Genomic DNA, 24,937 nt, shown 5'->3' on the forward strand with positions numbered 1-24,937 from the left:
ATGTGCAGAAAAAGTTTGATTTTTCTACCACAGTAATAGTGCTATGATATGTAAAATTTCAGTACTTTCCATTTTTCTCCTGAAAGCGCAAACTATACTATTTAGAAGAATGAAAAGCAATCTTATTAAAATATATTAAACTCCTGAGAGGACTTGACAGGATGATGCTGCAAGGATTTTTCCTCATGGGGGAAGACTAGAACTACAGGACATAGTTTATAAATAAGGGGTCCAACATTTAAAACGGATGAGGAGGAAGGATGCATCCAATATTTCTTCCCTAATTTGTGTAAACAAATCCATTAGTGTGTATATATATATGTACGAATTAGGAGCATGAGTAGAACATTTGGCTCCTTGAGCCTGCTGCACCATTCAGTAAGATCATGGTGGCCTCACTCCACTTTTCCTTCTACCCCATGCACTTTGACTCCCTTGTCAATTAAGAATCTAAACAAATACAGCCTTAAACATGTTCAATGATCCTATCTTCAATGCTCTGACGAAGGGTCATCCAGACTCAACGTTGGCTCTATCCTCTTCCCACAGATGCTGTCAGACCTGCTGAGATTTTCCAGCATTTTCTGTTTTTGTTTCAGATTCCAGCATCCGCAGTATTTTGCTTTTTTTTCTGTCTTCAATGCTCTCTGGGAAACGAGTTCCAAAACCTCTCGACCCTCAGAGTATCTCCTCATCTCCATCTTGTCCTTCCCATTGTGATACAATAAGTGGATTGCAAAAGAACAAAGAACTGTACAGCACAGGAAACAGGCCCTTCGGCCCTCCAAGCCTGTGCCGCTCCTTGGTCCAACTAGACCAATCGTTTGTATCCCTCCATTCCCAGGCTGCTCATGTGACTATCCAGGTAAGTCTTAAACGATGTCAGCGTGCCTGCCTCCACCACCCTACTTGGCAGCGCATTCCAGGCCCCCACCACCCTCTGTGTAAAAAAACATCCCTCTGATATCTGAGTTATACTTTGCCCCTCTCAGTTTGAGCCCGTGACCCCTCGTGATCGTCACCTCCGACCTGGGAAAAAGCTTCCCACTGTTCACCCTATCTATACCCTTCATAATCTTGTATACCTCTATTAGATCTCCCCTCATTCTCCGTCTTTCCAAGGAGAACAACCCCAGTCTACCCAATCTCTCCTCATAGCTAAAACCCTCCATACCAGGCAACATCCTGGTAAACCTTCTCTGCACTCTCTCCAATGCCTCCACGTCCTTCTGGTAGTGCGGCGACCAGAACTGGACGCAGTACTCCAAATGTGGCCTAACCAGCGTTCTATACAGCTGCATCATCAGACTCCAGCTTTTATACTCTATACCCCGTCCTATAAAGGCAAGCATACCATATGCCTTCTTCACCACCTTCTCCACCTGTGTTGCCACCTTCAAGGATTTGTGGACTTGCACACCTAGGTCCCTCTATGTGTTTCTATACTCCTGATGACTGCCATTTATTGTATAACTCCTCCCTACATTATTTCTTCCAAAATGCATCACTTCACATTTATCCGGATTAAATTCCATCTGCCATTTCTCCGCCCAATTTTCCAGCCTATCTATATCCTGCTGCATTGCCCGACAATGCTCTTCGCTATCCGCAATTCCAGCCATCTTCGTGTCATCCGCAAACTTGCTGATTACACCAGTTACACCTTCTTCCAAATCATTTATATATATCACAAATAGCAGAGGTCCCAGTACAGAGCCCTGCGGAACACCACTGGTCACAGATCTCCAGCCGGAAAAAGACCCTTCGACCACTACCCTCTGTCTCCTATGGCCAAGCCAGTTCTCCACCCATCTAGCCACTTCTCCTTGTATCCCATGAGCCTTAACCTTCTTAACCAACCTGCCATGTGGGACTTTGTCAAATGCCTTACTGAAATCCATATAGACGACACCCACGGCCCTTCCTTCATCAACCGTTTTTGTCACTTCCTCAAAAAACTCCTCCAAATTTGTAAGGCACGACCTCCCTCTTACAAAACCATGCTGTCTGTCACTAATGAGATTGTTTCGTTCTAAATGCACATACATCCTGTCTCTAAGAATCCTCTCCAACAACTTCCCTACCACAGACGTCAAGCTCACCGGCCTATAATTTCCTGGGTTATCCCTGCTACCCTTCTTAAACAACGGGACCACATTCGCTATCCTCCAATCCTCAGGGACCTCACAACTGAAACCATTCATTCCCTTTGAAGAAACCTCAGCTGTCAGTCAGGCATAGAATCTATATAAACATTGCCTCACAAAGATGTGGAAGGGTTGGAAAGGGTGCAGAGGAGATTTACCAGGATGTTGCCTGGTATGGTGGGAAAATCGTATGAGGAAAGGTTGAGGGGCTTGAGGTTGTTTTCGTTAGAGAGAAGAAGGTTAAGAGGTGACTTAATAGAGGCATACAAGATGATCAGAGGATTAGATAGGGTGGATAGTGAGAGCCTTTTTCCTTGGATGGTGATGGCTAACACAAGGGGACATAGTTTCAAATTGAGGGGTGAGAGATATAGGACAGATGTTCGAGGTAGGTTCTTTACTCAGAGAGTAGTAAGGGCGTGGAACGCCCTGCCTGCAGCTTTAGTGGACTCGTCAACATTAAGAGCATTCAAATGGTTATTGGATAAACATATGGATGATATTGGAATAGTGTCGATTAGAGGGGCTTTAGATTGGTTCCACTGGTCGGTGCAACATCGAGGGCCGAAGAGCCTGTACTGCGCTGTAATGTTCTATTGCAGTTAGGAACAATCGAGGTATTTGAGATACAGTCTAGCATGAAGGAAAAGGTAAAGAAACAGATGACTAGAGGTTGAGTAGAAATTCCATTGAGTCAATGGAAGCCTCTTGCAAAACACTGCACTTTAAAATTGAGCTCGGAAGGCTCAGACTTCAAATCAAAGCTTTGTGAATACATTGGGGCTGAGTGTGCAGCTATGGAGAATGGGAGCCCCCCTACCCCTATCATGATATTGACATCTTATTGCTGTCAAAGGATTTCAAAGGGATCTTCTCACAACTGCAGTTTCTGACCGAGAGGAAAATCCCTGCTGCAGAATGGAGTGCTGCAGGGCGGCACGGTAGCAGTGGTTAGCACTGCTGCTTCACAGCTCCAGGGTCCCGGGTTCGATTCCCGGCTCGGGTCACTGTCTGTGTGGAGTTTGCACATTCTCCTCGTGTCTGCGTGGGTTTCCTCCGGGTGCTCCGGTTTCCTCCCACAGTCCAAAGATGTGCGGGTTAGGTTGATTGGCCAGGTTAAAAATTGCCCCTTAGAGTCCTGAGATGCGTAGGTTAGAGGGATTAGTGGGTAAAATATGTGGGGGTAGGGCCTGGGTGGGATTGTGGTCGGTGCAGATTCGATGGGCCGAATGGCCTCCTTCTGCACTGTAGGGTTTCGATGATTCTATGATTTAAAAGCCTACCAGTGGGCACGGAATTTGAAGTGACCAGGCCACTTCAAAATCTTCACAGCTGACCGGAAGGAATTAAGATGTTAGTCACAGGGCTGTCTGAAATCACCGTGCCAGGGGTGATCTTCAAGCCTGCCAGGACTGGATGGGGCAGTCCAGCCATGGCAGTGGCATGGTCAACCCCCAGGTTCCTTGGAAGACCCTTCCTTTACAGTGGCAAAGGGCACATGGGCACTGGACTTGCCTCCTTGACCCTCTTGGGACCCAAGGTGCCAGACCAGGGTGTCACTGCCAGGGGGCAGTGCACCACTGGCACTGCCAAGGTGTGTGGCCTTAGAAACTTAGAAACCCTACAGCACAGAAAGAGGCCATTCAGCCCATCGAGTCTGCACCGACCACAATCCCACCCAGGCCCTACCCCCGTATCCCTACATATTTACCCACTAATCCCTCTAACGTACGCATCTCAGGACACTAAGGGCAATTTTAGCATGGCCAATCAACCTAACCCGCACATCTTTGGACTGTGGGAGGAAACCGGAGCACCCGGAGGAAACCCACGCAGACACGAGGAGAATGTGCAAACTCCACACAGACAGTGACCCAAGCCGGGAATCGAACCCAGGTCCCTGGAGCTGTGAAGGTGGAGCTGTGAAGGTGGGCCTGAGTGTACATGTCCAGTTTTAAATTAAAGTGAGTAGAAACTTAAAGTTTGTGCAATAATGGTGGGGAAAAAGTCAAATACATTTTACAATTTGTTTCTTGATCTTTTTCTTAGCGCAGTAGTTAGCCAACTATGAAATTACTTACTAATATTGATTTGCATCTCCTTTGTCACTCTGCCACTTTCTATTAAGCCACACATGGCATTTGGGGGGGAAAAAAATCTCACTGACTAGCTCAGTAATCATATACTATAAGCAATCACTCCAGGATACTTCATCCTATGCAAAGATATGCAAGCTGTCGTGTTTGAAGCACTTTGCAGCTTCTAAAGGGACTACTTTATCAAATGTGCAGGATTACTGAGAAAAGGCACAGAATGGCACTTGAATTAGTCATTCTGAGGGAGTGCCGGGGGGGGGGGGGGGGGGGGGGCGTTGGTGCTGTGCTGGGCAGGGAATTGAGGGGGGAGGGGATGTGATGGTTGGGTCACCCTCTTGCCTGGAGGGGGTGACTCATTACTTGAAATGGGGGGAGGGGGGGTGCAGGATGGTTTGGGGGTCACCATTTTGGTTTTTGGGTTGAGGATGACCTGTCCACGAACGTAGAGACTGGGGCGCCCTTAATTTGCAACCGTCCATAAATTTGCGACTCGCTCCTGTTTTCACACCAGCAGGGGGGAACTCAGCCTGAAAATAGAAGACTTGTGGTCCATATCTAATTTCAGTGGTTAGCGCTGCTGCCCTAGCGACAGGGGACCCAGGATCGATTCTAGCCTTGGGTGACCGTCTGTGATGTTTTCATGTTCTCCCCATGTTTGTGTGGGTTTTCTTCAGATGCTCAGGTTTCCTCCTGTTGAAAGATGTGTCGATTAGATGGATTAACCATGCTAAAGGCGCAGGGTTATGGGGATAGGGTGGAGAGCAGGGCCTTTTAGAATGTACAGACTTGATGGATCAGCTGGCCTCTTACTGCACTGTAGGAATTCTATGGTTCTTCGTTTAATAGCCTGCTCTCTAATTCGCTGTAGGATGTGCTGCTCTAAGAAATTGTCCTGCATACACCATGATCTCACCTTCTAGGCTACCTTTGACAATCTGATTTGCCTAATCTATGTACAGATAAAAATCAACCGTGATTAGCTTTCTCAAGCTCCCATTATTTCTTCCTGTATACTTTGTCCTAGTGTGGCTGCTGTTAGGGTCTCACCACCTGTGTTATTTCCTACCTCTACCCTAATTGAGTCTACATTATGAACTTTAGATCTAAGGTCGTCTCTCTCTCTCTCTCTCTCTTAATGTCAACCTTAATTAAAAGAGAAACCCCATCATTTTCTAACATTCCTATCCTTCCAAAATATCATATGCCCTTGAATTTACAGGTGCCAACCTTTGTCATTTTGCAGCCATGTCTCTGTAATGGCTACCAGGTCATACTATTTATGTTGTTAATTCATCTGTTTGTTCCAAATGCTACCTGCATTCAGATTTTAATTCTGATTTTTACCGCTTTGCAATCTCTGGCCTTATCTGCTGGCGCACTCTGCATGCTTTGTTCATCCCTGCCATGCTCTGATTATCACTTCTCCTATTGCTATCTTGTTCGCTTGCTTTGTCTGTTTTCTTTAATTAATCACATCTTTCACACTTGGCTCCTTGCCCCATTATTTAGTTTAAAGCTACCTCTGCCGCCTTAGTTATATAACTCGCCAGAATACAGCCCTAGCACTGTCCAGTGAAGACTGTCCCAAAGGTACAGCTCCCACTTTCCTCGGTACTGGTGCCAGTGCCTTGTACATCAAAACCCATTTCTCCTAAACCAATCTTTGATCTGCTCAATCTCTACACGAAATGCAGAAAGTGGTCACCCATGTTATTGCTAATGAAAGCTTCCTCACACTTCTCAGTCAGCTCAGAATACAAAAGGGTAGGAACAGGAGTCGACATTGCAATCCCTAGAGCCTGTGCACCATTCAGTATGGTCATGTCTGATCATAGAACATCGAATCCCTACAGTGCGGAAGGAGGCCATTCGGCCTATCAAGCCTGCGCTGACAACAATCCCACTAGGCCCTATCCCTGTAACTCTGACATCGATCTTAACTCTACTTTCCTGCCTGCTCCCTATAGTGTAAACCTAAACATCTGTCTATTCCAGCTTTAGACGTATTCAACAATGTCCTGAATGAAAGGCTCCTTATTTTGTGTGCTTCTGTTCTAGATTCCCCAGCCCAGGGAAACAACATCTGTGTCTAGCCTTATAGGCCCTGTTTACTCAACCTCTCATCATAGGACAGCCCTGTCAACCCCAGAACCAATCTAATGAATCTTTGCTGTACTGCCTCCAATGCAAATAAGTTCTTCCTTGGATATGAAAATACCCATGTTATGCCCTATCTGCCACTTAACAATAGCATAAAATATGAAAATGAATTTAATCCAGCCACACACACCATGAGAATGGTACTATTTAAATGTCCAAATTATTTGCACACCTAATTTCACTGACCAGGATTTGGATATCTGACACAACTTGGTTGAAAAGGGATGAACATTTTTTTTAATCAAGGGTAAAGCCTACAAACATGTCTTGCAATGCCTGATTTTAGAGAGAATGGAGGGATAAAGTTGCTTCTAGAACTGAATAGTTGTAAGTTTCCTGATTAGACTTGATCGGACTTCTGCTGCATCTGAAGTGCATCAAGGATTTCTCCAAAATGGGATTGTTCTGACACAGCTAACACCATTATGAGTCACACTTGGGTAAACCAGCCCTAGGGAGCCCCTTCAACAAAGCAGATGGCAACCTAGTGGTAATGTCATTTTTCCAGTAATCCAGAGGCCCTTCTTATTCCTGTGTTATGCCCAATTTGTTAATCTCCCTGGTAATTAAATACTTGTGAGTTGACCTTGTGCATCTGTTTGTGATCCTATTACTATCCTGATTTTTCCTCTTATTTATGTAACTGTAAAATATTAGAATTTAAATAATTTAGTTCTGATTTGCTATCCATAGTTATTTACTTAACCTCTGTACTCCCTTCTCCTTTACTGTATGCACATTTAGTGCATGTATTTTTCTTTAGTTTGAATTTGACCAAAATTCTTTATTCACAAGTACAGGGCAGGCCCATACAGAACTTCACTCAGACCATAAGATATAGGAGCAGAATTAGATCAGAATATGAGAGAGATAATTTTGGATACAGGGCTAAGGGGTCAAGGAAGGAGAACATCTCCACATTATCCAGAACAACATAGTTAGCTATCCCAAAGAAATTTTATAGATCTAACTAAAGAATGGTGCATGCATTTTAACCCCTTCAGGGAGGTGATCTGAGACACACGGCCTGCTGCAGAAAAACTGGCAACACAGATATCCACTCCATCTGACGAAGGGGCAGTGCTCTGAAAGCTTATGGTATTTGCTACCAAATAAACCTGTTGGACTTTAACCTGGTGTTGTGAGACTTCTTACTGTGCTTACCCCAGTCCAACGCTGGCATCTCCACATCAGCCATACTCCTTGTCAGCCACATCACTACTAATGCAAATTAAATTTCTTTGCCACAAGCTCTTTTCAGTGAAAATCTATGATTTCAGCAGACTTTCAGATTGCTGTGCATGAATCAGGTGACTAATGCACTCTTCACAAGAATGGATGAGTTAACACACAAGGTTTCCCTATAGAAGCCAAAAGCAATAAGTTTGAATCCTGGGATTTTCCAATTTGATGGATATCTCAAAGCCTAAGGAGCAGGCAGTGACAAACTGGTGACATTGGGCTTTTCTTAATATCAGTAAGAAGTTTAACAACACCAGGTTAAAGTCCAACAGGTTTATTTGGTAGCAAAAGCCACACAAAAGTGTGGCTTTTGCTACCAAATAAACCTGTTGGACTTTAACCTGGTGTTGTTAAACTTCTTACTGTGTTTACCCCAGTCCAACGCCGGCATCTCCACACCTTAATATCAGTGCCAGTGATCTGTTTTTTCAACTATGAAAGCTGCATATGTATATGACACTAGCATTTGACTAACAATGCTTATGTGCTAAGTCTCTTTAGAACAAGGTATTCTCTGGATTAATGTAAAGTTCTGTAGCTTTGAATATATTTATACACTGTCTTGATTGTTCAGATGCCATTACAGCAGTTGTAATGAAACTTATTACAAGCTAACCTGGTAATGGCATTGTAATATGATTCTGTTGTATTCCTAGTTACTAATTCAAAGCGGCAAGAACCCTCACATTACCTATGAATACACAATACCACGGATTCTTTACTTCAAACGCCTTCGACCTTCCTTTGCTTCGTATTACTACACATCTGGATCAGATTCTCAAGGCATAGAAAGTGATGATGAGCTCACTGATAGGAGTTATGACTTGGATAGTGAAGAGAGTGTGGCCATTTTTCATACTAATGCAAGTTACAACAAGAAACTGTCGAAGGAAATTTCCAAAAAAGGAAACCGGTTGTTTGGAGTGGTGAAAAACCTGGCTGGTTTTGATGTGAGCAACTCAATCTATGCTGAAGCAGCCCCTGAGTTTGAATCAGAAGATGAGAATATGCATCGAAGCAAAGGTATAGTTTGCTAAGATTTTGAAGAAATGATTCATAACAGTAAAATGAAATGTATTCAAATTCTCTTCAACTTTTCAGTCTTTTGCTTCTGATTTTTTTAATTTGCAAATTACACATCATTTCCCAAGCTTTTAGGCAGCCAGGTGTCTGCACAGCCATGTGGATTGAGAATGCAAATCTGCCTCTACAGCTGTATGACCTAGTACTGGAAAATTATTGATGTAATAGCTGGTGGACTTGTGTCCACCCCTCCCTGGCACTACATTGTTCCAGTAGGCCATGCACCTCTTTGTTGTTTGCTCACAAGATCTGGACATTACTGACAAGACCAGCATTTATTACCCATCCCTAATTGCCAATGTGAAGGTGCTGGTGAGCTACATTCGTGAACTAATGTGGTCCCATGTTGTGGAAGTATTCCCACAATGCTGTTAAGAAGGAGTGCTACAGTTTTGACCCAGCAACATTGAATTGGATATGTCCTCTTAATGAACATGACACGCTTGGCAATTTTATTTTGTCCATCCAGCTGTCCCTGACACTTGATTGGTAGGTCAGTCCATGAAACTAAATCCTTTGTCTCTGATACAATGGTGGTACATGCATTGACACCATGAAATACTGCATTATCTTTCGCTCATTACTTTTGGGGGGCGGGGGAGACATGCAAGTTTCTTGGCTTGGGACATCAATGTGGGTTGATTTTCTTTGCTCACCATTGACTTGCATCTGGCATACCGTATTGGAATACAACTGTGCTGCCTCAACATTAATGGGAATTGCATTTAGCTCCCAGAACAAGGAAAAATGTATCAAACTTTACCCCTAACACACATTGCATTGCAGATAGGCAGTGTCTTGGAGCAGGTTGTTAGCTTACCACAATGATTGGAGACAGTGGATGGTGTGGAGGGAACCAAATAAGAAAAAAGGAACACATTTTAAATGCAGAGTTCGAACTGCACATTCATCAGTATGGTTTATTTGTTTTCACCGTAGCCTTAGTGGGCCATTGGTACTATCTTGCTCCTTCTCTGGTTTTGTTCAGGCCCCCCACAATCTCAATGTTAACTACCCACCCTGTTTTATTTTACTATTTTTTTTAACGTTCAGTTTCTCTTTCAATGGTTGCCATGACCAGGTTGACAACTCTTTGTTTTCAATGTCTAAACTTGGCTATTTTTCTCTCAACATCCTTTTTGATTCCTGAACTTCTACTCTGAATCCAACCCATTTATTTGTCACTCAGAATCGTACAGTGCAGAAGAGGCCCTTCGGCCCATCGAGTCTGCACTGACACATTAGAAGCACCTGAAATCTCATCTGCCAGCACTTAACACATCATAACATTCAGGGCTATGAACCGGGTACTTTTTAAAGGATGTGAGGCAACCTGCCTCTACCACTCCCAGGCAACGCAATCCAGACCGTCACCACCACCTGGGTAAAAATGTTTTTCCCCAAATTCCATTCCCCCCCCCCCCAAAACCTCCTGTCCCTCACCTTGAACCTATGTCCCCTTGTGACTGATCCTGCAACTAAGGGGAACAACTGCTCCTTATTCACTTTGTCCATGTCTCTCATAATCTTGTATACCTTGATCAGCTCGCCTTTAGTCTTCTCTGCTCCAACGAAAACCACCCAAGCCTACCCAATCTCTCTTCATAATTTAAATGTTCCATCCCAGGCAGCATCCTGGTGAATCTCCTCTGCACCCCCTCCAGTGCAATCACATCCTTCCTATAATGTGGCGACCAGAACTGCGCACAGTACTCTAGTTGTGGTCTCACCAAAGACTCCAACATGACTTCCCTGCTTTTGTAATCTATGCCTCGATTGGTAAAGGTAAGTGTCCCATATGTCTTTTTCACAACCCTACTAACATGCCCTTCTGCTTTCGGAGATTTTTGGACAAACACGCCAAGGTCCCTTTGTTCCACAGAACTTCCTAGTGTCCTACCATTCATTGTTAAATTATTCCTTCCAGAGTATCACCTCGCACTTTTCAGGGCTAAAGTTTATCTGCCCATTTGACCATTCCGTCTATAATCTTGTAGCCACACTGTTAACCACCCGTCCAATCTTTGTCATCCACAAACTTACTGATCCTAAACCCCCACATAGTCGTCAATGTAATTCATATAAATGACAAACAATAGGGGCCCAACACAGATCCCTGTGGTACGTCATTGGCTTCCAGTCACTAAAGCAGCCTTCTGTCACCACCCTCTGTCTCCTACAACTGAGTGAATTTTGAATCCACTTTATCAAATTACCCTGTATCCCATGTAAATTACCTTCTTTACAAGTCTCCCATCTGGAACCTTGTCAAAGGCTTTGCTGACTTGTATCACACTGTGACCTATCTTGTCATTCCTCCTATTTCTGATTTCCAAGGACTTATTCCATAGTACTTAGCAGTGATAGTCACTTTTCTTTGGTAATTCTCCCATCATTTGTAGACTAGTTTGCCTACCGTTAATTATGATACTTACAACATGTGACTGCTGTGAATTATATTACTCTTGCTCAAGCTAGCTATGACTGTAACACTACATTCTGCACTCTCTCCTTTCCTTCTCTATGTATGGTGCACAAGAAACAATACTTTTCACTGTATAATACACGTGACGATAATAAATCAAATCAAAAAGCTTGTGTTATAGTTAATAACATACAAAGTGGTCTTCCTCCTTATCAGGTTATTGTTTCAGTCAGTCAATTCCAAGAAATCTTTTAATGCTGCCTTGGGAATTTGTCTGTAATGAAATGCTTGTCTCCATTTCTAATTCAGGCTAACTTTTCTTTCCTATAATGCATATTCATAAAGCCATTTTCTGTGAATACAGATTAGTATTGTGATACTATTACCCCTAAAACATACACTTGTAATCTCAACAGCCGATTCGATTCTGAGCTGAACTCTCTATCCCAAAGACCACATATTTCTCCCTCAACATTGCCTAACCCCACTGCAATCCGAGTCCATCAGATCCCAAAACCCTCATCCAAGCCGTTCCCACATCTAGACTTAACCGTTTCATTTCTTTCTTGGACAGCCTGCTTTCCTGCACCCTCCTTAATTTTCAGCTCATCAGAAATCTGCCGATTTTTATATCCTTTTAAGTCCTCTTCACCCATGGACTTGTTGCTCTGCACTGACTCCAAAACTGTCAACTTGAAATTCTATTATTCAGGTTTAAATCACTCTGTAATCTCCTTTAACTCAGCACCTTTGTTGCCCCCAAAACCTCACAACTTGGGCTGTTGTTTCATCTCCTTTATGGTTCATAAGATATAGGAGCGGAAGTAAGCCATTCGGCCCATCAAGTCTGCTCCGCCATTCGATCATGGCTGATATGCTCCTCACCCCCATTTTCCTGCCTTCTCCCCATAACCCTTCAACCCATTACCAATCAAATTTACTCACTGTCCCAACATCCACCACACTTTGGGGTAGTGAATTCCACAGATTCACGACCCTTTGGGAGAAGTAGTTTCTTCTCAACTCTGTTTTAAATTTCCTACCCCTTATCCTAAGACTATGACCTCTCATCCTAGAATGCCCCACAAGAGGAAGCATCCACCCCATGTGGATGCTTCCCACATCTAGACTTAACCGCTGGAAAGGCGGCGGCTAAGAGGGGATCTTATTGAAACATATAAGATGATTAGAGGTTTAGATAGGGTGGATAGTGATAGCCTTTTTCCTCTGATGGAGAAATCCAGCACGAGGGGGCATGGCTTTAAATTGAGGGGGGGTAGTTATAGAACCGATGTCAGGGGTAGGTTCTTTACCCAGAGGGTGGTGAGGGATTGGAATGCCCTGCCAGCATCAGTAGTAAATGCGCCTAGTTTGGGGGCGTTTAAGAGATCCGTAGATAGGTTCATGGACGAAAAGAAATTGGTTTAGGTTGGAGGGTCACAGTTTTTTTTTTTAACTGGTCGGTGCAACATCGTGGGCCGAAGGGCCTGTTCTGCGCTGTAATGTTCTATGTTCTATGTCTACTTTATCTATATCTTTTATCATCTTGTATACCTCAATTTGATCTCCCCTCATTCTTCTAAATTCCAGAGAATATAGGTCTAAACTGTTCAATCTCTCTTCATATGACAAACCCCTCATCTCTGGAATCAATCTAGGGAACCTCCTCTGAACTGCCTCCACACCACTACATCTTTCCTCAAATAAGGAGACCAAAACTGTGCACAATACTCCAGGTGCAGTTTCACCAATGCCTTGTATAGTTGCAACAATACTTCCTTACCTTTATATTTATGGAGAGGTATAATATGATTAAGAATAGTCAGCATAGCTTTGTCAAAGGCAGATCATGCCTTACGAGCCTGATTGAATTTTTTGAGGATGTGACAAAACACATTGATGAAGGAAGAGCAGCAGATGTAGTATATATGGACTTCAGCAAGGCATTTGATAAGGTGCCCCATGCAAGGCTTATTGAGAAAGTGAGGGCATGGGATTCAAGGGGACATTGCTTTGTGGATCCAGAACTGGCTTGCCCACAGAAGGCAAAGAGTGGTTATAGATGGGTCATAATCTGCATGGAGGTCGGTCACCAGTGGAGTGCCCCAGGGATCTGTTCTGAGACCCTTACTCTTTTTGATTTTTTTAATAAATGACCTGGATGAGGAAGTGGAGGGATGGGTTGGTAAGTTTGCTGATGACAAAGGTTGGAGGTGTTGTGGATGGTGTGGAGGGATGTCAGAAGTTGCAGCGAGACTGGGCGGAGAAGTGGCAGATGGCATTCAACCCAGATAAGTGTGAGGTGGTTCATTTTGGCAGGTCAAATAGGATGGCGGAATATAATAATGGTAGGACTCTTGGCAGTGTGGAAGATCAGAAGGATCTTGGGGTCAGAGTTCATAGGACACTCCAAGCAGCTGTGCAGGTTGAGGCTGTGGTTAAGAAGGCGTATGGTGTACTGGCCTTCATCAATCGAGGAATTGAGTTTAGGAGTTGAGATAATGTTGCAGCTATATAGGACCCTGGTCAGACCACACTTGGAGTACTGTGCTCAGTTCTGGTCGCCTCATTACAGGAAGGATGTGGAAGCCATAGAAAGGGTGCAGAGGAGATTTACAAGGATGGTGCCTGGGTTGGGGGGTATGCCTTATGAGGATAGGTTGAGTGAGCTCTGCCTTTTCTCCTTGGAGAGATGAAGGGTGATCTGATAGAGGTGCACAAGATGTTGAGAGGTATTGATCGAGTGGACAGTCAGAGGCGTTTTCCTAGGGCTGAAATGGTTGCCACAAGAGGACACAGATTTAAGGTGCTGGGGAGTAGGTACAGAGGAGATGTCAGGGGTAAGCTTTTCACTCAGAGGGTGGTGGGTGCGTGGAATGAGCTGCCAGCAACGGTGGTGGAGGCGGATTCGATGGGGTCTTTTAAGAGACTTTTAGATAAGTATATGGAACTTAGTAAGATAGAGGGTTATAGGTAAGCCTCGTAATCGCTAAGGTAGGGACATGTTCGGCACAACTTTGTGGGCTGAAGGGCTTGTATTGTGCTGTAGTTTTTCTATGTTTCTATATTCTATAATTTGATTAGGGATAGTCAGCACGGTTTTGTGAAGGGTAGGTCGTGCCTCACAAACCTTATTGAGTTCTTTGAGAAGGTGACCAAAGAGGTGGATGAGGGTAAAGTGGTTGATGTGGTGTATATGGATTTCAGCAAAGCGTTTGATAAGGTTCCCCATGGTAAGCTTTTGTAGAAAATACGGACACATGGGATTGAGGGTGATTTAGTGGTTTGGATCAGGAATTGGCTAGCTGTAAGAAAACAAAGGGTGGTGGTTGATGGGAAATATTCATCCTGGAGTTCAGTTACTAGTGGTGTACCGCAAGGATCTGTTTTGGGGCCACTGCTGTTTGTCATTTTTATTCATGACCTGGATAAGGGCGTGGAAGAATGGATTAGTAAATTTGTGGATGACACTAAAGTCGGTGGAGTTGTAGACAGTGTGGAGGGAAGTGGCAAGTTACAGAGGGACATAGATAAGCTGCAGAGCTGGGCTGAGAGGTGGCAAATGGAGTTTAATGCGGAAAAGTGTGAGGTGATTCACTTTGGAAGGAGTAACAGGAATACAGAGTACTGGGCTAATGGTAAGATACTTGGTAGTGTGGATGAACAGAGGGATCTGGGTGTCCATGTGCATAGATCCCTGAAAGTTGGCACCCAGGTTGATCGGGTTGTTAAGAAGGCGTACGGTGTGTTAGCTTTTATTGGTAGAGGGATTGAGTTTCGGAGCCAGGAGGTCATGCTGCAACTGTACAAAACTCTGGTGCGGCCACATTTGGAGTATTGCGTACAGTTCTGGTCGCCGTATTATAGGAAAGATGTGGAAGTGTTGGAAAGGGTACAGAGGAGATTTACCAGGATGTTGCCTGGTATGGTGGGAAAATCATATGAGGAAAGGCTGAGGGGCTTGAGATTGTTTTCGTTAGAGAGAAGAAGGTTAAGAGGTGACTTAATAGAGGCATACAAGATGATCAGAGGATTAGATAGGGTGGATAGTGAGAGCCTTTTTCCTCGGATGGTGTTGGCTAGCACGAGGGGACATGGCTTTAAATTGAGGGGTGAGAGATATAGGACAGATGTTAGAGGTAGGTTCTTTACTCAGAGAGCAGTAAGGGCGTGGAATGCCCTGCCTGCAGCAGTAGTGGACTCGTCAACATTAAGAGCATTCAAATGGTTATTGGATAAACATATGGATGATATTGGAATAGTGTAGATTAGATTGGTACCACTGGTCGGCGCAACATCGAGGGCCGAAGGGCCTGTACTGCGCTGTAATGTTCTATGTTCTATATTCTATTGCTTTAGCTATAAATGCTAACATTCCATTTGCTATCTCCTATTCCCTTCACCTTTGTGTCGGAGCTGCCTTGGCTCCATGCTTTTAATTTCCATCCATAAACCCTTCCACCTTTCTCTCTGCACAAGTGATCTTATTGATTAAGCTTTTGGTTATTTGGCTTGGCATCCATTATTTGATTGCACTTGAGTGACATAGTTTTGTATGTTTTTCTACATTAAAGTTCCTACATGTATATATCCAAGTTGATGTTCTTAAAATTGGTTAATCTGTTTAATCTTATTTCTTTTTGAATCTGCCTTGCCTTTCTGTCTTGCTACAGCCATCAAAAATAATACCCAACTTAATAGTGTTGAGGACACTCATTATGCAGTGATGGATATAGTTTCAGAGATAACCTCAGAAGAATATATATTAATATCCAAGAAGCATTTGGCAGACACATTTACATATGGACATTTTTCTCATAGAGGGTCACATTGAACGCAATACAAATATAACTGAGAACGCAAGAGGAAGTCCACTGTACTCTGCAGAATCCAGTACAGCCAGCTTGCTGATGTATTATGAAGAAAATGAAAAGATAAGCTACAGAATTAATGAAACATTCCTGGAATTGGCCTTCAGTAAAGCCTTTAACATGTCTGCAATGATTCCATTCTCCAATGAAACACTCCTACACATCATTCATCAAGCAAACCGAACACACAAATTACGGTAAGCCATCCTATCAAATAATTGGTCAAGAGTTATGTTTTCTTTGCCTCTTGAAACCTGTTGCAGCTCACTGTGTTCTAGATAGATTTTTATTATCTTGGCATTAGACAAATTGACCATAAATTGTACATCTTTTTACATAGTGTTCTCTGAATTTTTTTTTATGTTGAAGGCCACGTATAACCGTAGGCTGTTGATGTTCACTTGACTTTCACATAATCGAATAGGAACCTGTCCAGACGTCATTGCTCTTGTGTTAAACAAGGTAATGTGAAGAGCTATCTGTCAGTTCTGAATTGTGGCTGGCACTCCTGACTCGTACACATTGCACTCATGCTATTAGACATCATTATTAAAAGTTTATTTGAAAAACACTTTACTTGGTCAATTGTGTAACAACGCTGCATGAAATCCAATCTTTTAGAGAAACAGTAAAGTAAGGAACAGGAAGTGAACTTCAAAGATACTGAGTGTTTGCAGCAATATAAAACATGCACAGGTAAAGTCAAGCAGACTGCTTACAAAGACCCTGAAAATCCACAGTCTTTTACTGATGTACCATGGTGCAGTAGATCTGGTGTCCGTTAGCCCCAGATGCTTCTGACAGTCTTATTTCCTGGGATTGAGTATTTCCATAAGATTTATGTGTGCCCTTGCCAGTAATGGTGCAGCATGGGTATATATTAGGTGGGATGGTAAGAAACACAAAGGGGAGGATAGCTGGCATAGGCATTTTTTAAGAGGCAGGTATACTAGAAGTGGTTGATTATTTTGCAGCGAGCTTAACTAAGGAGAATTAACTTTTGGTATATCTTGAGCCTTACACCAGGATGTGCTCCTCTCAAATGCTGTGTGTTACCTCGGGTAACCAGCAGAGTTGGTGGATTTATTTTGGGGCTGGTTAGGCCAACATTTATTGGCCATCCCCTAACTGCCCTTGAGAGGGCAGTAGTGAGCTGCCACCTTGAACTGCTGCAGTCCATGTGTAAGTACATCTATTGTGCTGATAGGAAGGGAGTTCTAGGATTTTGACCCAGCTACGCAAAAGAATGGTGATCTATTTCCAAGTCAGTGAGATAAGTGTCTTGGAGGGTGTGATGACCCCCAGGACTTGCATGGGGAATCACTGACCTCCCTGTAGGACTCGAATACAAGCCTCCTGGGGATTTGTTATTAACTAGCCAGGTGGAGCCGGTATACCAAGCCCTGTATGCAGCAAGTCCAAGTGTCTCCATTATTGCATTGTCCCAGTTGGGACCTGTTTGTGTTCACCACAGGCTTGTGGTTTTTGCTTTATTTTGTGTAATAGAAACATAGGAGCAGGAGGAGGCCATTTGGCCCTTCAAGCCTACTCCGCCATTCATTACGATTATGGCTGATCATCTAACTCAATAGCCTAAACCTGCTTTTTCCCCATAACCTTTGATCCCATTCGCCCCAAGTGCTATATCCAGCCGCCTCTTGAATACATTCAATGTTTTGGCATCAACTACTTCCTGTGGTAATGAATTCCACAGGCTCACCACTCTTTGGGTGAAGAAATGTCTCCTCATCTCCATCCTAACTGGTCTACCCTGAGTCCTCAGACTGTGACCTCCATTGGGAATATCCTCCCTGCATCAACTCTGTCTAGTCCTTGTTTGACTAATTTGGTGGAATTCTTTGAGAACATTACATGCGCAGTGGACAATGGGGAACCTGTGGATGTGGTGTATCTGGATTTTCAGAAGGCATTTGACAAGGTGCCGCACCAAAGACTGCTGCATAAGATAAAGGTGCACGGTGTTATGGGTAATGTATTAGCATGGGTAGAGGATTGGTTAACGAACAGAAAGCAAAGAGTGGGGGTAAATGGGTGTTTTTCTGGTTGGTGATCAGTGACTAGTGGTGTGCCTCAGGGATCAGTGTTGGGACCGCAATTGTTTACGAATTACATAAATGATTTGTAGTTGGGGACCAAGTGTGGTGTGTCAAAATTCGCAGATGACACTAAGGTGAGTGGCAGAGCAAAGTGTGCAGAGGACGCTGAAAGTCTGCAAAGGGATATAGATAGTCTAAGTGAGTGGGCGAGGGTCTGGCAGATGGATTACAATGTTGGTAAATGTGATGTCATCCATTTTGGTAGGAATAACAGCAAAATGGAATATTATTTAAATGGTAAAAAATTGCAGCATGCTGCTGTGCAGGGTGTCTTTGTGCAAGAATCTCAAGGAGTTGGTTTGCAGGTGCAGCAGGTAATTAAGAAGGCAAATGGAATTTTGTCCTTCATTGCTAGAGGGATGGAGTTTAAAAACAGCGAGGTTATGTTGCAGCTGTATAGGGTGCTGGTGTGGCCACACCTGAAGTACTGTGTGTACAGTTTTGGTCTCCTTACTTGAGAAAGGATATACTGGCACTGGAGGGGGTGCAGGGGAGATTCACTAGGTTGATTCCGGAGTTGAGAGGGTTGGCTTATGAGGAGAGACTGAGTAGACTGGGGCTATACTCATTGGAATTCAGAAGAATGATGGGAGATCTTATAGAAACATATAAGATTATGAAGGGAATAGATAAGATAGAAGCAGGGAAGTTGTTTCCATTGACGGGTGAAACTAGAACTAGGGGGCATCCCCTCAAAATAAGGGGGAGCAGATTTACGAGTGAGTTGAGGAGGAACTTCTTCACCCAAAGGGTTGTGAATCTGTGGAATTCCCTGCCCGGTGAAGCAGTTGAGGCTACCTCATTAAATGTTTTTGAGGCAAGGATAGATAGATTTTTGAACAGTAAAGGTATTAAGGGTTATGGTGAGCGGGTGGGTAAGTGGAGCTGAGTCCACGAAAAGATCAGCCATGATCTTATTGAATGGCGGAGCAGACTCGAGGGGCCAGATGGCCTACTCCTGCTCCTAGTTCTTATGTCCTGTTAGAATTTTATAAGTCTCTGAGATCCTCATTCATCTGAACTCCAGCGGAAACAATCCTAACCTAGTCAATTTCTCCTCCTACGTAAGTCCCGCCATCCCCAGAATCAGCCTGGTAAACCTTTGTTTAAAGCACTGTTCCTTTGCAGCTGACTCTTGGAGTTATTGCATTGGTGACAAGGCAAAAGCTTGGTTTTGGTAACCTTGCTCATCAGATCCTTTATCAGTTCAGTTTTTGCAATGCCACTTTTCAGGAATTTGGATCCATATGATGTGAGTATTGAGGACGGCCACAAAACGCTGAGAGAATGAGGTCCTTCTTTCGAGCTAACGAAATGGGAGATAACCAGCAAAAGGTCATCCTAAAGACTGCGTGTGGGGCTGCAACACTCAGAATTATAAACAGTCTGACATAAAAGGCAACAGCGGATTCCAAGATCTTTTTGAGTTAGTGGAAATGGTAGCAAATCATTATGATCCTAAACCTTCCATAATTTTGCATGGTACAGGTTCAATACAACTACTAGATTGGCAGGGGAACCAGTGACGGAATTCCTGACGCGAATAAGAAAACTGACGGAGCATTGCGAGTATGGCCCAGCATTACCAGAAATACTGAGAAACCATTTAGTGTGTGGATCTAGCAACCCAGAGAAGACTTTTGACAGAGCCAACCCTAAATTTTATACAAAAGCCATAAAGCTGGCCTTGTCTTGTAAAAATGCAGAGAAAGCTGCCCAAGACCTGCAAGGACCCATAGATAATAATGTCCTTGGGCTTAGGTGAGCCTCCTGCTGTAGGACCAGGTCCCCAGTGAACATATATGTGATCCCCAGTCTGGTCATGGAAAAGCGAGCAAGCAAGGAAACCGAGAGGGAGTCCGACAGTTTAGAGAGTGGCCAGCACAACAACACTGTATGCAGCCAAGGAACCCGCCCCAAGCAAGTTACCAAAACAAGCGGAGCGTGCAGCGCCCATATCAAAGGGCGAAGTCACCCCAAAACAGAACTTACTAGGGTAAGTCAGGCTGAAGAGGAGGAACTAGCATAATTAAATTGTGTCACCACACCAAAGGTTGCCCCTATACAGCTCCAAGTGAATGAACACCCATTGAATATGGAGGTGGACATGGGGACAGCAGCATCCATTGCAGGGGAGTGAGAATTTAGAAGATTATGATTGGGCAGCTCTTCACTCCAGTTGAGGGATACTAAGGCAAGATACTAGGGCAACCAATACAGGAGGATCATTTACGAATAGAAGGAACCACTGTAACCCCAGTCATATATGAGCAACAAATAGTTTGGCTCCCCTTGATAGTAGTACAAGGATCAGGACCCAACCTTTGGGAAGAGACTGGTTATAAAAAAATCTGCTTAAATTGGCAGCAAATTTTCAAAATGGGCATTGATAACTTGAGGTAATAGGAAAGTACCCAAAGGTTTTCCAGGCAGGCCTTGGGGGGAAAAATAAGTGGTCAAGGCAAATGTTTACGTCGACCTGGAAGCACAACCAAGATTTTTTTAAGGCAAGACCAGTTCCAAAAGCATTGCAAGCAAAGTAGAGACTGAACTGAAGTGATTGGAAGAGCTCGGCATAATTTAACCCGTGCAATTTTCTGACTGGGCTGCACTGGTAGTCCCAGTGTTAAAGCCAAACAACACAATCCACCTCTGGTGATTATAAGATGATGGTGAACAGAGCATCTCATTTAGACAAATAACCGATGTCACGAATAGACGACTTCTATGTAAAATTATCTGGAGGCCAGATTTTTACAAAGCTGGATATGAGTCATGCGTACCTCCAGTTAGAATTAGAAGAGTCCTCAAGAAAATATATGATGGTAAACACGCAGACGGGTTTGTAAGAATAAACTCGTCTACCTTTTTGGAGTATCATCGATGTGTCCATATTCCAAAGAGTAATGGAAGGGATATTTCAGGGAATACTCGAGAGCGGCAGTTTACCGAGACGATGTTCTAATCACAGGAGCCACTGTCAAGGAACACCATGAAAAAGAGGAAGTCTTATGACGGTTTTCAGAAGCCAGGGTCAGACTAAAAAGAGAAGAATCTGTTTTTCAAGCAGCTGAAATAACGTACCTTGGATACAGGGTTGACAAAGACAGCCTACATCCAGTCGAAAAGGTAAGAGACACAAGACGCTTCAACACCAAGGAATACGACAGAATTCAAATTGTTCCTTGGCCTTGTAAATTATTACGGAAAAGTTAATTTCAAACTTCACACCCCTACATACTTTGCTGAAAAAGCATCAGAAGCGGGCATGGAAGGAACTACAGAAGGACACTTTTGCGAGGGTCGAGGATCAATTGCAGTTAGACAATGTGTTGACCCATTTCAACCTGGAAAGGCCGTTTGTCATGACATGCAGCGCCTATCCTTATGGAATAGGTACAGTACTATCACACCGATGAAGCGTCAGATTGCATATGCCTCAAGGACATTAGATAATGCAGAAAGAAGGTGCACACGAATCGAAAAGGAGGCTTTGGCAATGGTCTTCACAGTGAAGAAATTCCATCAATATAGGCCAGATTGCAAGTTACAGCCTTAGCATGGACGGTACATTCAAAGAATAGGGACTATAGTCCCTATCAATTAGTATTTGGCCTAAAATTCTATCCATTTTGAATGACCAGCCTCCATCTTTGGAAGGGACTGCAATTAGCCCTGCCTTTGCTAAGCATTTAAATGCACTGCATAGAAGTAGAAGAGCATTTTTGGAAGCAAAAGTTTCTGAACGAATTCGCAAAGCTTTAAGGCCCAAGGTACGGCCACCAAACACTTTTCCAGCAAGGAGGCATAGTAAAATATAAGACAATTTTAATTGGCATAGATGGCAAAACAATTGTTTTGCAACATGGTAATCAGACTGTTAGGGTATATTCATCAAGAATAAATGGTACAGATTACCAATTTGTGAATTTAGAAAGAGTTGACCAACATGATGAGGAACCAGGGTCATCTGATACGTATTACAGGATGATGAGAACCAGTTAGCTGAAATAGACAGGATATCTGTTGAGGAACACAATACTTCTGATGAACTAGAACTGAAGGACAACTGCCAAAAGTTGGAACAAAAATGATTTACTTGCCTGAAGGGTCCAGTTAATGGAAGGATGCATTGTCATTAGAGCAGAGAAAGCCACTAGAAAGTATAAACACTAGTTGAAATGTACAGAATACAGGGGAGGCCATCAGGACCATGGATTGGGAACGTGAAGTTCAAAAATGGAGGGCACAGAAACGTCGTGTCAGTTCAGACAGCAAGTGGGATAGTGAACCTGATCACAGGAAGAGATTCAATTCCATTCAATGCAACTTTATTGTCAGTGTATAGTGCACTAATATAAATGCAACAGAAAGTGAGCTTGCAGGCTCCCAATATACAAAGAAAAAAGCAGAAGTGTTGGTCATTATAAAACAGTGCCAATAGTCATTAGTGTGTACATATTGCACAATACCCATCGCCTGGGAATATGTTAAAGTCAGTAAGAAGTTTAACAACACCAGGTTAAAGTCCAACAGGTTTATTTGATAGCAAAAGCCACACAAGCTTTCGAGGCTCTGAGCCCCTTCTTCAGGTGAGTGGGAATTCTGTTCACAAACAGAACTTATAAGACACAGACTCAATTTACATGAATAATGGTTGGAATGCGAATACTTACAACTAATCCAGTCATTAAACCAGATTAAAGGGGTCGGAATAAATGACAATTTCGTGTTATCAATCGGCTGGTATGCACCTTTTTGGACATGTGGGAGGAAACCGGAGTACCCGGAGAAAACCCACGCAATCACGGGGAGAACGTGCTAACTCCCACAGGCACAACCCCAAACCGGTGAGACGATTCAGGTTTCTGGATCTGCACAGCACAGAAGACCGTATTTGTCACTGAGCTGACGTGCTGCCCACAGGCCACTTAACTATGTACAAGGAACCTTTATTAAATAAATAAACACAGTACCATATATACACTCTGTCACATGTATAGTCTCGGAGCATTCATATAAGTTCACAGCGAAAAACCGCACCGACCTCCTCAGAAGACAAACACGGGACACAGTGGACAGAGTACCCTTCGTTGTCCAGTACTTCCCCGGAGCGGAGAAGCTACGGCATCTCCTCCGGAGCCTTCAACATGTCATTGATGAAGACGAACATCTCGCCAAGGCCATCCCCACACCCCCACTTCTTGCCTTCAAACAACCGCACAACCTCAAACAGACCATTGTCCGCAGCAAACTACCCAGCCTTCAGGAGAACAGTGACCAAGACACCACACAACCCTGCCACAGCAACCTCTGCAAGACGTGCCGGATCATCGACACAGATGCCATCATCTCACGTGAGAACACCATCCACCAGGTACACGGTACATACTCTTGCAACTCGGCCAACGTTGTCTACCTGATACGCTGCAAGAAAGGATGTCCCGAGGCATGGTACATTGGGGAAACTATGCAGACGCTGCGACAACGGATGAATGAACACCGCTCGACAATCACCAGGCAAGACTGTTCTCTTCCTGTTGGGGAGCACTTCAGCGGTCACGGGCATTCGGCCTCTGATATTCGGGTAAGCGTTCTCCAAGGCGGCCTTCGCGACACACGACAGCGCAGAGTCGCGGAGCAGAAACTGATAGCCAGGTTCCGCACACACAAGGACGGCCTCAACCGGGATATTGGGTTTATGTCACACTATTTCACATAAATATTTCTGCTTTTTTCCTCCTGAGTCTTTATCATGCGATCCTAGAATCAGAATTTATGTCACACTATTTGTAACTCCCACAGTTGCGTGGACCTGCAGAGTTTCACTGGCTGTCTTGTCTGGAGACAATACACATCTTTTTAGCCTGTCTTGATGCTCTCTCCACTCCCATTGTTTTGTTTCTTAAAGACTGGATTAGTTGTAAGTATTCGCATTCCAACCATTATTCATGTAAATTGAGTCTGTGTCTTATAAGTTCTGTTTGTGAACAGAATTCCCACTCACCTGAAGAAGGGGCTCAGAGCCTCGAAAGCTTGTGTGGCTTTTGCTACCAAATAAACCTGTTGGACTTTAACCTGGTGTTGTTAAACTTCTTACTGTGTTTACCCCAGTCCAACGCCGGCATCTCCACAATATGTTAAAGGACAGAGTTCAGCTAGCTAACAGCCCTGGGGAAGAAGCTGTTTGAGCCTGGTCGTACGGGCTCAAATGCATCTGTAACGCCTCCCAGATGGTTTGGCGGGGGGGGGGGTCTCTTTAGCCTCCTCCGGAAGTATAGGCGCTGCTGAGCCGCCTTCACCAGGGACAAGGAGTTGAGGGACCATGAGAGGTCCTCCATGATATGGACGCTCAGGAATTTGAAGCTGCAGACCCTTTCCGCCTCAATCCCATTGATGTAAGTAGAGTCATAGAAATTTACAGCATTGAAACAGGCCCTTCGGCCCAACTTGTCCATGCCACCCTTTTTCTTTAAACCCTTAAGCTAATCCCAATTGCCCGCGTTTGGCCCATATCCCTCTATACCCATGTAACTGTCTCAATGCTTTTTAAAAGACAAAATTGTACCCACCTCTACTACTACTTCTGGCAGCTTGTTCCAGACACCCACCACCCTCTGTGGAAAAAATTGCCCTCTGAACCCTTTTGTATCTCTCACCCTAAACCTATGCCCTCTAGTTTTAGACTCCCGTACCTTTGGGAAAAGGTATTGACTATCTAGCTGATGTGTGCCACTCATTATTTTATAGATCTCTATAAGATCACCCCTCAGCGTTCTACGCCTCAGAGAAAAAA

The 24,937-nt window shown here is 43.9% G+C and overlaps 1 protein-coding gene across 1 annotated transcript in view; it reads left to right on the plus strand.

Annotated features, from left to right (window-relative positions):
* The window catches only part of ttc16 (tetratricopeptide repeat domain 16), a 183,780-nt gene that overhangs the window by 86,098 nt on the left and 72,745 nt on the right, over window positions 1-24,937 (plus strand). Inside the window, exons 10-11 of the mRNA XM_078226122.1 lie at window positions 8,302-8,668; window positions 15,975-16,221. Of these exons, the coding sequence (XP_078082248.1) occupies window positions 8,302-8,668; window positions 15,975-16,221 (614 nt within the window). The remainder of the gene's footprint in view (window positions 1-8,301; window positions 8,669-15,974; window positions 16,222-24,937) is intronic.

Source organism: Mustelus asterias, chromosome 13, assembly GCF_964213995.1.
Source record: "Mustelus asterias chromosome 13, sMusAst1.hap1.1, whole genome shotgun sequence".
Classification (NCBI taxonomy): domain Eukaryota; kingdom Metazoa; phylum Chordata; class Chondrichthyes; order Carcharhiniformes; family Triakidae; genus Mustelus; species Mustelus asterias.